General features: G+C 45.4%; 1 protein-coding gene across 7 annotated transcripts in view; it reads left to right on the top strand.

Annotated features, from left to right (window-relative positions):
• PDSS1 (decaprenyl diphosphate synthase subunit 1) overlaps positions 1-17,043 on the top strand; it is a gene marked incomplete at its 3' end in the record, with an annotated part of 47,178 nt that overhangs the window by 27,777 nt on the left and 2,358 nt on the right. For 4 of the 7 annotated variants that reach the window (XM_079914909.1, XM_079914913.1, XM_079914915.1 and 1 more), the window contains 3 exons: positions 10,466-10,546; positions 10,647-10,760; positions 16,405-16,485. In XM_079914909.1, coding sequence (XP_079771035.1) covers positions 10,466-10,546; positions 10,647-10,760; positions 16,405-16,485 — 276 coding nt within the window. The other 3 variants (XM_079914912.1, XM_079914911.1, XM_079914910.1) reach the window with 3 other exon arrangements.

The following is a 17,043-nucleotide window of genomic DNA, read 5'->3' as shown; positions in this document are numbered from 1 at the left end:
CATAACTGTTCATAGTATTTTCTTATGATTTTTAGTATTTTTGTGATATCGGTTATAACTTCTCTTCTTTCATTTCTTATTTTGTTTATTTGGGTCCTCTCTTTTCTTCTTGGTGATTCCTGGCTAGAGGCTTGTTGATATTGTTTATCTTTTCAAAAAACCAGCTCATGGTTTTATTGATTTTTTAAAAAAATAAAATTTTTTATTTATTTATTTTTGGCTGCATTGGGTCTTCGTTGCTCTGTGGGCTTTCTCTAGTTGTGGTGAGCAGGAGCCACTCTTCGTTGCAGTGCATGGACTTTTCATTATGGTGGCTTCACTTGTTGCGGAGCACGGACTCTAGGCTCGCGGGCTTCAATAGTTGTGGCACGCAGGCTCAGGAGTTGTGGCTCGCGGGCTCTAGAGCACAGGCTCAGTAGTTCTGGAGCACAGGCTTAGTTGCTTCATAGCATGTGGGATCTTCCCAGACCGGGGCTCGAACCCATGTCCCCTGCATTGGTAGGTGGATTCTTTTTTTTCTTTTTTCTTTTTTCTTTTGGTGGTACACGGGCCTCTCACTGTTGTGGCCTCTCCAGTTGTGGAGCACAGGCCCTGGACGCGCAGGCTCAGCGGCCATGGCTCATGGGCCTAGCCGCTCCGCAGCATGTGGGATCTTCCCAGACCAGGGCACGAACCCGTGTCCCCTGCATCGGCAGGCGGGCTCTCAACCACTGCGCCACCAGGGAAGCCCAGTAGGTGGATTCTTAACCACTGTGCCACCAGGGAAGTTCCTATTGATATTTTAATCTCTATTTTATTTTTTTCTTCTCTGATCTTTATATTTCTTTTCTTCTGCTGACTTTGGGTTTTGTTTGTTCTTTTTCTAATTATTTTAGGTGGTAGTTTAGTTTGAGATTTTTCTTATTTCTTGAGGAAGGCCTGTATCACTATGAACTTCCCTCTAAGAACTGCTTTTGTTGCATCCTGTAGATTTTTGTAAGGTTGTCTTTTCATTTTTGTTTGTCTTGAGGTATTTTCCGATTTCCTCTTTGATTTCATCATTGGCCCATTGGTTTTTCAGTAGCATGTTGTTTAGTCTCCATGTGTTCATTTTATTCCCCCTTTTTCTTTCTGTGGTTGATTTCTAGTTTCATAATGTTGTGGCCAGAAAAGATGCTTGAAATAATTTCTGTCCTCTTAAGTTTGTTGAGGCTTATCTTGTGTCCTGGTATGTGGTCTGTTCCTAGAGAATGTTCCATGCATGCTTGAGAAGAATGTGTATTCTGGGTTTTTTTAGATGCAGTGTCCTGTAGATATCAATTAAGTTCAACTGGTCTGTTGTGTGATTTAGGACCTCTGTTGCCTCATTGATTTTCTGTCTGGAAGATCTGTCCATTGATGTGATTGGGGTGTTAAAGTCTCCTACTATTATTGTATTCCTGTCAGTTTCTCCCTTTATGTCTGTTAGTATTTGTTTTATGTATTTAGGTGCTCTTATATAGGGTGGATATATGTTAGCAACTGTAATATCCTCTTGTATTGATCCCTTTATTGTTGTATAATGTCCTTCTTTGTCTTTCTTTATGCACTTTGTTTTAAAGCCTGTTTTAATTTGAATATTGCTATGCCTTCTTTCTTGTCCTTCCCATTTGTATGAAATGTCTTTTTTCATCCCCTCATTTTGAATCTGTGTGTCTTTCGCTCTGAAGTGGGTCCCTTGTAGGCAGTATATTGTAGGTTTTTGGGGTTTTTTTGTTTTTATCCATTCTGCCATTCTGTGTCTTGATTGGAGCATTTAGTCCATTTGACATTTAAAGTAATTATTGACAAGTATGTATTTAGTACCATTTTAAACCTTGTTTTCCAGTTGATTTTGTAGTTCTTTTTTTTTTTTTTTTTTTTTTTTTTTTGCGCTACGTGGGCCTCTCACTGCTGTGGCCTCTCCCATTGCGGAGCACAGGCTCCGGACGCGCAGGCTCAGCGGCCATGGCCCACGGGCCCAGCCGCTCCGCGGCATGTGGGATCTTCCCGGACCGGGGCACGAACCCGTGTCCCCTGCATCGGCAGGCGGACTCTCAACCACTGCGCCATCAGGGAAGCCCGATTTTGTAGTTCTTGTTTGATAATTTCTTCTTTTTGTTTTTCCTTTTGTGGTTTCATGGTTTTCTTTTGTATTATGCTTGAGTTCCTTTCTTTTTTGGTTTTTGTGAATCTGTTGTATGTTTTTGATTTGTGGTTACCCTGGTGTTCAAGTATGTAGACTCATAACAGTATCTACTTACTTTAGACTGATAGGTTCAAATACATTCTGAAAGAGCTATATTTTTTCGCTCCTGTCTCCCACATTTTGTGATTTTGATGTCCTATTTTACATCTTCATGTTCATCGTTTTGCTGTTAATTGTAGTTATAATCACTTTTACAGAATTTTTTGATTGTTTTTTAATCTGTGTGCTGTCTTATTTAAGTGATCTTCAGTCCTTTTATATATTTGCCTTTCCTATTGTGTTTTTCTCTTTCCTATAGATTCTTGCTTCTTTTCTATTTAGAGAAAGCCTTTTAATATTTCTTTTAGGGTAGGTTTAGTATTGATGAGCTCTTTTAGTTTTTGCTTGTCTGAAAAATTCATTCTCTCTCCTTCTATTCTAAATGATAATCTTGCTGATTAAAGTACCCTAGATTGTGGGTTTTCCCTCTCAGGACTTTGAATATATCATGTCAGTCCCTTCTGGCCTGCAGAGATTCTGCAGAGAAATCAGCTGATAGCCTTATATGGGGGTTCCCTTGTAACTGACTCTGTTTTTCTCTTGCTGCCTTCAGAATTCTCTCTTTAGCTTTAACTTTTGCCATTTTAATTGTGATATGTTTTGTTGTAGGTCTGTTTGGGTTCATCTTGTTTGGGATTATTTGTGTTTCCTGTACATGGCTATCTATTTCCTTCTTTAGGTTTGGGAAGTTTTCAGCCATAATTTTTTGAAATGCATTTTTGGTCCCCTTCTCTCTCTCTTCTCCTTCAGGAAACCCCTATTATGCATAGGTTGGCACGCTTTATATTATCCCATAGATCTCGTATGTTGCTTTCATTTTTTTTCATTTGTCTTTCTGTGTGCTGTTCTGATTGGGTGATATCCATTATTCTGTCTTCCAGATCACATATTTGTTCTGTGTCATTTAGTCTGCTTCTAGATTGTTTTTTATCTTGATAAATGATGTGTCTAATTTTGATTGGTCCCTCTTTACAGTTTCTAGTTCCTTGTTACGGTGATCTGCATTTCTTTCAATAGTTTTTCTTAACTCCTTTAGCATTCTTATTACCTCCTTTTTGAACTCAGGGTCTAGTAGACTGGTGAGCTCTGTTTTATTGGTTGTTTTTTCAGGGTATTTCTCTTGTTCTTTTGGGAGTAATTCCTCTGCTTTTTCAATTTCACTTAACTTTCTCTGTTTCTACGAATTTAGGAGAATCAGTTGTCTACTGTGGTCTTCAAGGGGTGCTTTTATGTAGACTGTGAGTCCAGTATTTTTGGTGTGAGGCCTGTGTTTGGTGTGGATGCCAGCCATGTCTTTCCTCAGAGTGTGCTGGCTATTATCCCCTTGATAAGGGGTGTGATTGGTGTTGTGGTGACCAGAGCCTGCACTGGAAGTTGGGCAGGACCTCCTCTTTGCTCTGTGGCTGTCACAGCCCTGTCAGGGGCAAGGTCTGCTCCCCAGGTGTTGGAGTAGGTGCCCTAAGGGTTGGGTTCAGTAAGGCTCTGTTGCCCTTGAGAGTGTGCTCTGTTCCAAAGGAGGTGAGTGCTGAAGCAGGTGAGGCCCATGTGGCCACCATGAAACTATGCGCCACCAGTGCAGGCATCTGCACCTCTGCCCAGAAGCAGCCCAAGGTCATGTCCCTTTCTCTGTTGTGTTTTTCCCAGACCTAGTGCTAGGCTGTGGTGTGGAGTGGGCTGGTGCTAAGGGCTGGGGCATTGTGGCTGCAGGTGGCTGTGCTGCTGCCTGGGACTTGATCTGCCTCTCCCAGGACCTGTTGGCCCCAGAACCAGCTCCAAGCTGCGGTGTGGGGCGGCAAACCAGAGCATAGCTGCTGGGGAATGAATTGCTGCATACTCCTCCCCAGGGGCTGTCCGCCCAAGACGAGCATTTCTGTGGCATCACCCGGTGTGTGCACTAAGTCTGCATACCAAGTCCACCACTGACAGACCCAGCCCCGCTATGTGCACGCAGACAGTGGGCTCTGAGGTTCGGCCTGGACCATGCACCAGGCCCTCCTGGCTGTCTCCATGCAACTAGACCAGGTCCTCTCCAGGACCCGTCCACTCCGTCCTTCTGAGATTCAGTGCCTAGCTGCTGTTTATACTAGTAGCCCCGTCTGGCGTGCGTTTTGGACTGGGAAGTGCGATGAGGTGGCAGGTGTCAGTGCCCGTTTTGGCTGTGACTGCTGGTAAGCCCGCACACATGCACTCCTCACGAGCAGAGTCCAGCCCCTCCAGCCCCTCTGTCTGTCCCAGTGGACCTCCCAGCAGACGGGGGGCTCCCCAGGGTGAGGGCCTGCCTTTGTGGACCTCTCCTCCTTCACCATCCCTCCCAGGGGCACCAGTTTCATCCTGATGCCTTTTTTTTTTCGGCCTATGCAGTTACATAGAGATCTTTTTTTGTAGCTTTAGTTGTATATGAAATCTTCTGCCAGTTTGCAGTTGGTTTCCTGTGAGAATTGTTCCACATGTCAGTGTATTTTTATGTGTTTGTGGGGGGAGGTGAGCGCCACGTCTTCCTGCTCCGCCATCTTGCTCCCCTCTCTGTCCTGAATCTTCAGTCTCTTCTAACCTGGAACAGTTCCTCAGTCTTTCTTTGCCCTTGTATAACCTTGATATCTTGAAGAGTCCAGGCCGGTTATGTTGTTGAGCCCCTCAGGTTGGTTTGGCTGGTGTTTCTCAAGGTGAGGCCCAAGCTTGTGAATTTGGGGCAGGTACAACAGAAGCAGTGCTGCCCCTTCAGGCCACCACATGGGGAGGCCGGGTGCACCATGGCCCTTTGTCCTGTGACCGGTCCGTTCATTTTGATCACTTGATTAACGTCATGTCTACCAGGTTCTTCCATTTAAGTTGACTGTTTTTCCCTATTTGGGGGAAGTATTTTGAGATTATGTAAATGGTTCTGTTTCATATCAAACTCTGACTCTGCTTTTAACGTCTATTTGTGATTCTTTCCTGAGACAGTTGCCAAATGACGGTTTCATTCCATCATTCCTCCTGCACGTCAATTCTGCAGTAGACTTGGTATTTTATTCTAAGGAAGAGCTCATTCCATCATTCCTCCTGCACGTCACTTCTGCAGTAGACTTGGTATTTTATTCTAAGGAAGAGCTCATTCCATCATTCCTCCTGCACGTCACTTCTGCGGTAGACTTGGTATTTTATTCTAAGGAAGAGCTCATTCCATCATTCCTCCTGCACGTCAATTCTGCGGTAGACTTGGTATTTTATTCTAAGGAAGAGCTCATTCCATCATTCCTCCTGCACGTCACTTCTGCGGTAGACTTGGTATTTTATTCTAAGGAAGAGCTCATTCCATCATTTCTCCTGCACACCACTTCTGCAGTAGACTTGGTATTTTATTCTAAGGAAGAGCTCATTCCATCATTCCTCCTGCACGTCACTTCTGCGGTAGACTTGGTATTTTATTCTAAGGAAGAGCTCATTCCATCATTCCTCCTGCACGTCACTTCTGCGGTAGACTTGGTATTTTATTCTAAGGAAGAGCTCATCTGTATGGACTCTTGGGTTCTATTTTAGTCTATGGATTGTAACCATTACTGTTATTTTAATGCTCAGTTGTCCCGTATTTGGCCAATGGGAAAGGCCCTTTAACCTGACTCCTGTGTCCTATTAATCTGTCCCTGTCATTCTTTCAGTACTTCCTTAATTTCTGGCAGGAGATGTTCCAAGCTTGTCTTGTCCTCCCCAGTGCTGGGATCCATCATTTCTCCAAGGGGTGCTGGTTCCTTTTGGTGGAGAATGGTATTTAGAAATCAAGACCTGGACACTGGGTATCGTTGCTCCTAGGCTCTCCCAGTGGACAGAGCTAGGGAATTTGTGTGTGTATAATCTCTGTATGTGGATATGTGTATAGCTATGTCTTTCTCTATCCATCTGTGTTTATTCAAACCCCTGAGGTATCATATTTTTATCATACTATAGGTTTCATGATTTATACCAACATTCTGCCTTTCCATACTTGTAACTTCCTTCCCCAAAAGTAAGAAACGTGGACCCCATTCTCTGCAACATATTTATTTGCTCAATCCTAGAATATACCATACGGGGTTAAAAGTTGATGGCTCATATCTCTATGAAAAAACCTAGTAGTTCAGTATTTATAGTTCCTTTTGTCTTTAGCTTGAGGATAACATTGTCACAGTTCTGTGTTCAAAATTTACCTTTCTCCCTGTCTCGCTGCAGTGGTTTTATTATTTGAAATATGGTTCGGTTCCTTTTTATTCCATTTTAGGGATTCCCTTCCATTCTGACTGATTTTGTGCTTTGGTTTCGAGGTGATTGTTGTTTCTAGCGTGTGAAGCATTAACGTGGCTCCGGAAGTCAAGTGTACAAGAGGTGACTGCCCGCTCATCCCTTTCACCCTGGCCGTACCCGATCCTTTCCACCCACCCTGTAAGTCACCAGTCTCCTTAGTGTCTACTTCCTCCTTCCTGTGTTTCTTTTTACACGAATGAGCACATACATGCATGTTATTTCCCCTTCTTTCTTACAACAAAAATCAGTATTATACTCTACTGCTTTCTGTGTTGCTTTTGCATTTGCTTTCTGCAGTTAACAGTATACAGTGGATGTCAGTCCATGCCGATTTGTAGACTCTTCCTCTTTTTAAACAGCTGCATCGTATCCCACCGTGTGGATATGGCATGGTTTACTCAGCATTCCTATATACGGACATCCCGATTTCTGATGTAACTACAAATAACACTGCAGTGACTAAGCTTGTGCAGATGTATTTTTGTGTTGTTAGAGGTGTGCCTTTGGGCTCTGTTTTAAAGTAACGGTGTGTGTGGTTTTGTTAGAATCTATCAAACGTCCCTCCATGAGGGCTGTGCGTATGCATTTCCACCAGCAGTTTAGGGGCGGGTCTTGCCTGTTTCCGTACAGCAACACTAACTGAATGTGGCCTCAGACTTTAATATTTGACCGTCTGATAGATGAGAAATGGTATTACAGTGGGGTTTTAATTTACATCTCTCCTGAGTGAAGTGGAACTCCTTTTAAGATCCGTAAGGGCCGTTTTTATGTCTTTAATTTTTGTGAATTGTCTACTCATGTCTTTTGCCCATTTTTCTAATGGGTGGTTGGTCTTTTTTCCCTCTCAGTTTTAAAGAGATCTTTATATATTAAGAATATTAGCCCATCATCTGTGATAACTATGTTGAAAATGTTTTCTCACAATATTTTCCATTGGTTTCTGACAACAACCTGTTTTGATATTTTTTATGTAATGGTGGAGCTCCAATAATCTCCATTATTTTTATTTATTATTGTTATTTTTTAAATAATTTATTTTGGCTGCGTTGGGTCTTCGTTGCTGTGCGTGGGCTTTGTCTAGTTGCAGCGAGCAGGGGCTACTCTTCGTTGTGGTGCGCAGGCTTCTCATTGCGGTGGCTTCTCTTGTTGTGGAGCACGGGCTCTAGGCGCATGGGCTTCAGTAGTTGCGGCGCGTGGGCTCAGTAGCTGTGGCTCGTGGGCTCTAGAGCGCAGGCTCAGTAGTTGTGGTGCATGGGCTTAGTTGCTCTACGGCATGTGGGATCTTCCTGGACCAGGGATCGAACCCACGTCCCCTGCATTGGTGGCAGATTCTTAACTACTGCGCCACCAGGGAAGTCCCTCCATTATTTTTAATAAATAATACCACAGTACGTATATTAACTCTTATGGTGGTGTAAACACACCCTTTAAAGATAGAGATGCTTGATAAATGTCAAGTGCTGTGCCCCTGCCGGTGTAAACAGGACTTTCTGACCTTTTTGAGGCAAGGTGTAGGAGAGTCTCCTGAAAGGTGTGGACCTTCCCCCCAAAGACACACGTGTGCACCACGTGGCCTGGCTGCGGGCCTGCTTCAGACAGAACAGTTAGCTGAGCTCTGCTTTCTTTTACCGAATCGCTCTTTGTTCTCCACCCTTCTCCAGAAAGATGTGAGGCATCTCTGTGATGCTAAGGACAAGAAGCATTCATTTCCAGCAGCACGCTTGTTTTCTGTTTTGGGGGTTGCATCGCTTCTGCCTTTCCTGGTTGGGTAGGACAGATCCAGACAGTCCGCACCTGGGTCGGGGGAGTAGGCCCCTGCAGGGGTGAGGGGTGCTCTTTGCTCTGCACTGCTGGACATCGAGCAGAAATGTCCCTTCCCAGCCTGGGGGCCAGAAGCTGCCCGCTGAGGAGTAGCGGGCTCCTGTGTCTGCACCTGTGAGCCGCAGCGGGCAGCACAGGCAGACCTCAAGGCTTCATGCGTCCTGGGCCACGTGACTTGGCCTGTCTGAGCCTTGACTTTGAGGCCCATTGGAAGCTCAGTGTAGCTGAGTGATGAAGAAGAGTCTCTGGAGGAGACCTCCTGGGCTCAGTCCTGACTCCACCGTCTCCTTGTCCTGCAATGTCTGGTGCCCTCTGTGTCTCAGCAGCTGCCTCCTCAGTGAGTTAAAATGGGAGAAATCAGAATAGCGCCCAGCGCATAGAGCGTGCGCAGTGATTGTTAGCTTTTACTGTCATCAACCGCAGAAGAAATATTTATGGGATGTTGTGAAATTTAACTAAGATAATGTAAAGTGCTCATCATATATACTCCATAAATTTTAATTCTTTGAGTTTAGAAATAGAATGGAGTTTTTAAAAATCTTTGACTTCTCAGGAAGGAAGTTTGCATTTCTATGCTGCTTTGTGTTGAGGAAACAGCGTTACCCTGTCTACAGAATTGCTTTATGAGTTATTTCTGCCTGGAAGGGGGTGTCATTGTGTTCTGAGCTCAGCGTATCCCAGGCTGCCCAAGCCTTGCCATGCACTCATTCTCTCAGACAACTTGATGCATTTCTTCTTTCAAAATTTCTACACTGTCTCCTGGGTGGTCTCATAGATCCCTCCCTACAGCCTGTGGGTCAGTGCCTGCCGGTGGTAAGGACTTTGCTGGTGAAAGCAGTTGAGTTTATTATTCACTCAAGTAAGGGGCCGCCTGGCCTTTTATGATGTGCGCTTTTTTATCAAGGATGTGTGGCCAAACATTATACAGGCACAGGCTTCATCCAGTCATCAGAAACCTTCTCAGGGCCGAGCAGGTCCTGTGCTCTGGCTGCAGCAGAGGTGCCTGGACACTCTCCAGGCTCCTGTTTGCGCGTCCGGTGGAGCGGAGGAGGACTGTTCACAGTCACAGCAGGCATACGGAGTTAGAACTAGCTGCCCGGCACTGTGCTGAGCGTTTACAGGTAGCATCACGTGTATTCCTCACGGCAGCCCTCTGCAGTAGGCACTTAAGAGCCTCCGTTTTACAGATGAGGAAACTGAAGCGCAGAAAGACTCAGTGACACACAGAGGTCACGTGGTGCCTGTGGGCCAGAAGAGGCCGTCTGGCTCTCCGGGGGTCAGTACAAACCTTCCCTCTCCAGTAGGGGAGTGTCCCTCTCCTCCCCCACCCCCCATTCTGGTTTTTACCACATCTGTTCTCTGAAATGTGGCCGGGCCTGCTTTGCATGCTTAGCAGAGCAGCGGGGAAACGCACTGAGTGGCCAGTGCCCGCTGGGTTTTTTGTAGTTTTACAGAAGACTTAGAAGTCCTATTTCTCCCCCACTGGAAAGGGGGAAAAAAGGCTTTTATACAGTTACATGACTTCTAATGAGAGAAATATGGAAACAATAGGAACAGGGGCATGAGACTTGAGGCTATTACAGATACATCAAGAAATAATAGCATTACAGAATTAAGTGAAATCACCAAAAAGTATTATAAGAAAGGACTACAAATGGGGAAATAAACATGGCAACATCCTGTGTACAATTAGATCAGGTTAGATATCTATCCCTAAAACAAGGGTAAGTCGGTAGAAAAATAAAAATAATGCCAACAGTTGGGCGAGGTTTGCTGAGTGCTGGAAGCCAGCATTTCAAATACTGGAGTCTCTTTCATTTGCATGTCAAAAAGGCTGACCAGCAGAACTGGTCTAGTTGTAACTCAGTTTTTTCTGAGCGGTGGGAAAGATGGCTTATCCTGTGAAAGAAGGGGGAAAAGGAGAGTTTTCTTAAAGTTTAAGAAAACAATCTGAGGCTGAAATCCTTTCATTACAAACGTTTGAAACACAGGTACTTTGTACGTGTTTGGTCTCCTGATAGCAGTCTCTCCTGACTGCACATAATCCAGCCTCACTGCCTCTTTTCTAAGAGGAAGGAGGCATGACTCCCCCTCCGGGGCTGCTGCCCTGCCAGCGGCCTATCTCAGGATCCTCTGTTTCAGGTCTCTGTCCTGGGATGCCCTGACCCAGTGGTACATGAAATTGCCTATCAATACGGAAAAAACGTGGGACTCGCTTTTCAGGTTGGTCCGCTGCTTTGTAAGAGTGTGGCCTGTTGGTCCAGCTAGCAGGGTGGCGGGGACACTGGTGTGGTGCTTGTGACAGCCCTTTCTCCCTTTCCAGCTAATAGATGACGTCCTGGACTTCACCTCGTGTTCTGACCGGATGGGCAAGCCGACCTCAGCCGACCTGAAGCTCGGGTTAGCCACCGGTCCCGTCTTATTTGCTTGTCAGCAGGTAGGTTTTTTTGGGCTGCATTGGGTTTTCGTTGCTGTGTGCGCAGGCTTTCTCTAGTTGCGGCGAGGGAGGGCTACTCTTTATTATGGTCCGGGGGCTTCTTATTGTGGTGACTTCTCTCGTTGCGGAGCATGGGCTCTAGGCGCGTGGGCTTCAGTAGTTGTGATACACGGGCTCAGTAGTTGTGGCTCACGGGCTTAGTTCTCTGCGGCATGTGAGATCTTCCTGGACCAGGGCTCGAACCTGTGTCCCCTACATTGGCAGGCAGATTCCTAACCACTGTGCCACCAGGGAAGTCCTAGCAGGTAGGTTTTGTGAACTCCCTTGGACACATTGCTGAGAAGCCCTGCAGGACCAGGACCTTCCAGGCATGGCTGATGGGAAGGTTAGATGAGGAGATGGAAAGCATTTCTAAGAGACCACAGCTCCAGATTTGATCCTAGTTCCAGGACTGAGGTGTCCAGGCCAGTCATTCCACATCTAAACTCTGTCCGTTTCCTTATCTGTAACATTGAGAAGATGACAGCCTTCCTCCTAAGGTCATTGTGAGGATGAAGTGAGATGATGTTCGTGCAGGTACTATGTAACTTAAGCACTGTGTGCATGTAAGGAAGCATTGTGACTCTTTCCGTGTGTCCTGGGCACTGACAAGGCGGATGGTGTCTACATCTTGATGATAGGGCTGGACTTTGGCTGTGCCTCAGAGCCCCTTAAACAGGCACAGGAAGGCCTCCAAGCATGAGAAATTCTCCAGTTCTAGAAGTTTAATGGGACTGTTTGCTGCTCTCAGAGAGCCTCAGCCATTGCCTCAAAAATGTCAGGAAGTCAGTGGAATGCACTAGAACCACATAATTCCTCCTTTCTCCAGGTTGAGGGGCTGTCAATTAAGGAAGTAAGTTAAGCTACCTTTATCTTCTCCTTAATACGGATGAAAAGCTGAGGAGAAGCTGCAGAGATGCTGTGGTGACTTGCAAGGCAGACGTTTCCAGAACCTGCTTTGGCCCCTGGCCACGCTGCTTCTGGCTGTGCCAGATGCTCTTTGAAAGAAGTAGAGCCTTAGCTGGTGTTTGGACAGCTTTTGAATAGATTTTCATCTTAGTGGTATTTAATTTGTTATTGAGCAAAGCAGTAAAGTGGTCATCACTGTGCCACGAAATCAGAAATTAGCTCTTTGATCTAAAATTGTGTAACTTTTAGTCTTCCGAAGATTTTGCCTCTATTCTTTCTCAAAATTTACAAAGATAAATCATGTCTTCCATAGACCTCGATGATTCCATTTTGATATTACAGAAACCTTGCTTTCGATCAGTTGCTGGTGCAAGAAAGGAGAGGTCATCTTTTGGTCACTATTAATAGAGCCGTAAACAGGGTGACCCTCTGAGGAGGCTGATGCTTGGGGGCTGGGCCGCTTACCTTGGGCGGCCCAGTAGCGGACAGCAGTCAACCCAGGAACGAGGGCAGGGAATGGAGGTGCTGATGACCAGGCTCTGGGCAGCCTCTCAGGACATTGAGGCAGAGTTGAGAAGTGCAAGGGCTGCTAGGAGTGGCTCCTTTCTCCCACACAGACTGACTCGCCCACCCAGAACTCAAGAAGAGTATTCATACGTGTGCCGCGTTCTGGCAAAAATCTGTCAAATCCCCTTGTGTGCATTAAAGCATGAGTGAGGGACTTTTTTTTTTTTTTTTTTTTTTTAACCATTAACCCACAAAAGAGCAGAGGATTCATGAGCCACGTAAACGTAAGGCATCCTCAGATTCGGAAGACAAGGCGCTGGCTGCCGTGTGCACAGCTGCAGACATGAGTCTGTTCCCCAGGCCCTGGTGAGGAAATGTGAATAAGGAAAACAAGCTGGGCCGGCTGCACTGAGCTGCTGCAGCCCTGGGCTTATCAGGATGCCTGAGGAAGGCACCTTTCCCTGAAGAAGCCTGCATCTACTAAAAAGCCTTGGGGGCTGTGCTGATAGAAATCTTTACAAGTATAAATAATTGTCATGAGCCCCGTGATACTAAGTTAACAGCTGAGTCCTGCTTCAATTTTAAGATGACTGAGAATGCTTGCCTCTTCTGATTGTGTTTCACTACGAACATATTTCAAAAGAAATGCATTTGCTTTTCTCTACACAAAGGAGTATGACTAATTCTGTGTTCAGATACGGAGGGGCAAAGTCGGGGAAATGGACCACTCCTACAGATTGACTTGTCAGTTACCTACAAGAGATTAAAAAATGATGGTTTAAAAAGGCAAGGAAAAGGAACAAACAAAAGCTTCCAGTGTCCCAAACCACAGTTGTGTGTGTATCACTGGGAAATCCCAGCATCACAAGGCACATACTCACCCTCAGCAGACAGCGCTTTTCCTGTCTGTCCAGAAGGCAGCAGGAAAAGGAGTTACAAGGCACATCGTGCAGCCTTAGAAAAGGGACACAAATAAGGCCGAGCACGACGCGGCTCTGGACAGGACTTGTTTCCTAAGCAGACTGATTGTTCTGTCTCACAGCACATGGGCCAAAAGTTAGGTTAGATACGTCTAAGTTCTTTTCAACTATAACATCAAGTTTAGGCTCTACAGCAGATTATACTGTCAAAAATTAGGTTCTTGGTCAGAAATTTGTCAAGATTTTGGAGCTAAGATTGATTGGGGTAAAACAAGTTCCCAAAATAACATGAGAACGTGCCATATCTCCATTTAATGAAAATGCATTGTTTTTATAATTTGCAAAGGATTCTTTTGTTTGTTAACTCTGATCTCACAACTCCTTTTTGTGGTAGGTATTATGTGCCTTCTACAAGTAAGAAAGTGATGCTCAAAACTTGGCCAGAATGAAACCTCTGGTAAACGGCACAACAGGCAATTAAACACTCCATGTCTTCAAAGACCAGAGTCGTTTCACCACACGCTGCAGTGTTACTGCCTCTGCTCGTGGCGATCAGCGCAAGTGCCCCATGGGCCTGAGCCCTGGGAGGCCGCCCAGAGCAGAGGACTGGCTGATCCCGCACTGAAAAGGCACTGACGACACTCAGAGGAGTCTCAGTGTCGGCCTTCAGTATTTGTCCTTAACCTGCCCGTTTAGTGGAGTAGTGGCAAGATGTCTGTCATCTTTCTCCATAGGTAGGTGAGTTTCGTTTGCAGATTAGATAAATTAGTCTTTGAACTTTTCTGCTTATGAACATGGAGTTTCACTGGACCAAGACAAGCAGCCTTGGGAAACCACTTTCCCTATTTAGCATGCTGGGTTGTCTTGAAATTGGAGTTTGTTGATAGAAAGTCCCTCTGTCTGGAATTCACTATTTTTGACCTCTCTCTGGAGGGGTTTCTTGACAACAGGGTATTTAAGAAAAGCTTCTGGATTGCTGGGAGGTCCCAGAGATGACTGTCCTTCCAGGTATATGTGTACACATACTGTCTATAAAAACAAAAACCTTATGTTAAAGTAAACCTTTAAAGAATAGAGATTGGATTTCAAGATCTTCAGAAACCAAATGGAAGTGTTTTCTTTTTTTGGTGAGATTCCATTAGTTCCCAGATACCCTTTAAAAGCTCTCTCCTTCCTTCTGCGATCAGTCAGCAGACCTAAATGTCAGCCTGTAGTCATGCTTCCACTGCTGTCACCAGCACCAGCCCCGCACCAGCTGCACGGGCTTCTGCTCGCTGTGACTGTTGGGGCCTTAGAGTCACCCAAGTTCTGCTCGAGTAACAAGCTCACTACAGTTTACTGATCGCCTTTGTCGTGAGTTTATGGACAGATTTCACAGTTGGACTCTGATTCATCCACGGATGATTTTCCTACTCGTAAAATCATAGCCTAGGCCAACAGGAACTTTATTTCTCAGCACATCTGCCTGTTAACATTTCTTATTTCTTCTCACACATTCTGGGGACAGGGGAGTGCCTCAGGGAAGAGTTTGATATTGATACTTGCACATTAAGATTGCACACACTACATGTGTCAGAGGAAGGATGTAGTCACACTCAATGAAGAAAAAAAATTGTTTTTTTCAAATTTTGCTTTCTCAGTGCTTTTTATAGTAAAAGGAATCAGAGAAACCGCCCAATCAGCACATTTTACCATTGTTGTTGGTGCTGCAGAAAAAGCTCGTCTACCCTAAAAATGGTAATTTTACCAGATGCCCAGGACAGTGTCACATTAGCTTTGAGGATATACGGCCTTATAGAAATCCAAGTTTGAAATGTGGTATTAAGAAACTAAGACCAATGCCTACTTGATTTGACTTTTGACCAGTAAAATTGATTTGAGCTTTCCTGATTTGTTTCCTATGAAACTTCAATTTTTATTCTTAAAAGGCCAGTACCTAAAACTAATTACGGGTTTTCATTTAAGAACTAACCAGTTGCCGGCTCTGTAAATTTCATAAGGATGTTACTAGCAGCCTCTGCTTTGTCTGGACACGTACTTTGCTCTGAAAGGAACATTCTTAATTCCTCATTTGCCATCATCTAGTTGAGACTTTTCTCTCTCTGCCCTATTTTTCCTTCTAGGATTACTAATACCGAGGCGGTGGCTACAGGACCACAACTGCTTTCATCCCTCGGGCTCACTGCCAGGGAAGCGCTGGCAGCTGCTGTGAGCACTGCCGCAGCCAGAACCAGACCCCTCTTAACCTCTTATTTCATGGACCCGGAAGTTGGTAGAACTAAGAGATTTCTGATCAGGTAGCTCAGCCCCTTCCTAACACAGATGAGCAGGCTGAGGGGCTCAGCTGTGGCAGCACCAGGACTAGAGCTCCAGGCTAGACAGTGTCCTGGCTTCCCAAGTCCGATCATGGTGACAGTTCTCCTACCTTGCTGCCAAGTACTGTAGAACATAGATTTTGTCTTCAATGCGTCTTGTACCTGTCTTCTATTTTCCTCTTACTGCCATCAGCTTACCACTGGTCTTTAGAATTTACTACAGCAACCCGACTGCTGCTTCTACCTCTGTCTCTCTAATCCGATGGTTCTCAACCTTGGCTGCATATTAGAAATGACTAAAGTTTTTCAAACTATGGCGCAGGGTCACGTGACTCCAGGGCCGGCGGTGTCGAGCCGCACTGCCCTCGTCCCCTCCACGGGCCGCCTCGCGGAGCTCTGCCTGTGATGCCCTCTGCTCAAAGACCTCGGTAGCCTTCGGTTGTCACTCAGTTTCAAACTAAAAACAGATTGCCCACCTTCTTCTTAGGCCAGTGGTTCTAATTTGTCAGCAGAGACCAACAGGACCAGAAGCATCTGGGGACATGTTAGAAGTGCACACTCGGGCCCCAGCGCTACTTAATTAGAAACCTCGGGGGAGAGGCCCGGTAGGCCCCTAAAGCTGAGAGCCATAAGAGAAGCCAGTAAGGAGATTTTAGAGGTGAATGCTTGCTCCTCCTCTCTCTCTGACTCGGCCCTGGACCAGGGATACAACAGAACAGTGGAGGGAACATGGATCAACGGCTGTCCCTCTTGTGCACCAGCTCGTCCCTGGACCCGGAAACGGGCGTCCTCTTAGCTCTGCTGCTTTTAATCGCTAGTTTACTGCTCCCCCGCCCCCATCACTTAAACATTTACTCACTTTTGCGAATTTTTTTTACCTGTTTTTACCTACTAGTGTTTGAACATTTGATTTCTCCCAAGAGCATTAAATAGATTTTCTTTCTTTCTGGTTAGTTCCCAGAAATGAATGCTATGATAATGAGACGGTTCAGTTCACCAGGAGATGTGGACAGAGCGAGACAATACGTATTACAGGTGAGAGGATTTCAAAAAGAAGAAAGGCAACAGCAGGTACAGTGTGGCAGAAGAGTTCTTTAAACAAATAACGTAACGAATTTTTGACACAGACTAAGTTTGATCAATTCTTGATTTGGCAGAAACTGAGAAGGAAAAAGTTATATTATGCATTTTTCTTCTAGAAGTCTTCCCATTCTAATGTAATTGGCCTTGGGTGGGGCTTGGACGCTAACATTTTGGGGAACTCTAAGGGGTTCCCACGTGCAGTCAGGGGTAGGCCTGTTGGTTTGCAGCCAGTCTCCCCCGCGTCCACCACAGCAGCTCCGCTGTCCTCCCGTCACCAGACTCCCCTCCTGTCCGAGCCCTAGGAAACTGGGCTTTCCTCGTCCATCCTACATAACTGCAGTAAATGTGCGAATAAAGAAACGGTACCTTTGAAAAAATTTTAAACCAACATAGCAAATTAAACTTTAACCTTCAGGGGCTATAAGCTTATTTCAAATATAGCACCACATATCCTCAGAACTTTTCTGTGGAAGCCAGATCTTTTTGCACATTTTCAGTTTGGATCACTGT

Source organism: Stenella coeruleoalba (assembly GCF_951394435.1).
Source record: "Stenella coeruleoalba genome assembly, chromosome: 2".
NCBI lineage: Eukaryota > Metazoa > Chordata > Mammalia > Artiodactyla > Delphinidae > Stenella > Stenella coeruleoalba.
Note: the sequence above shows the minus strand (reverse complement) of the source record. Positions and strands in the feature narration are given on the sequence as shown.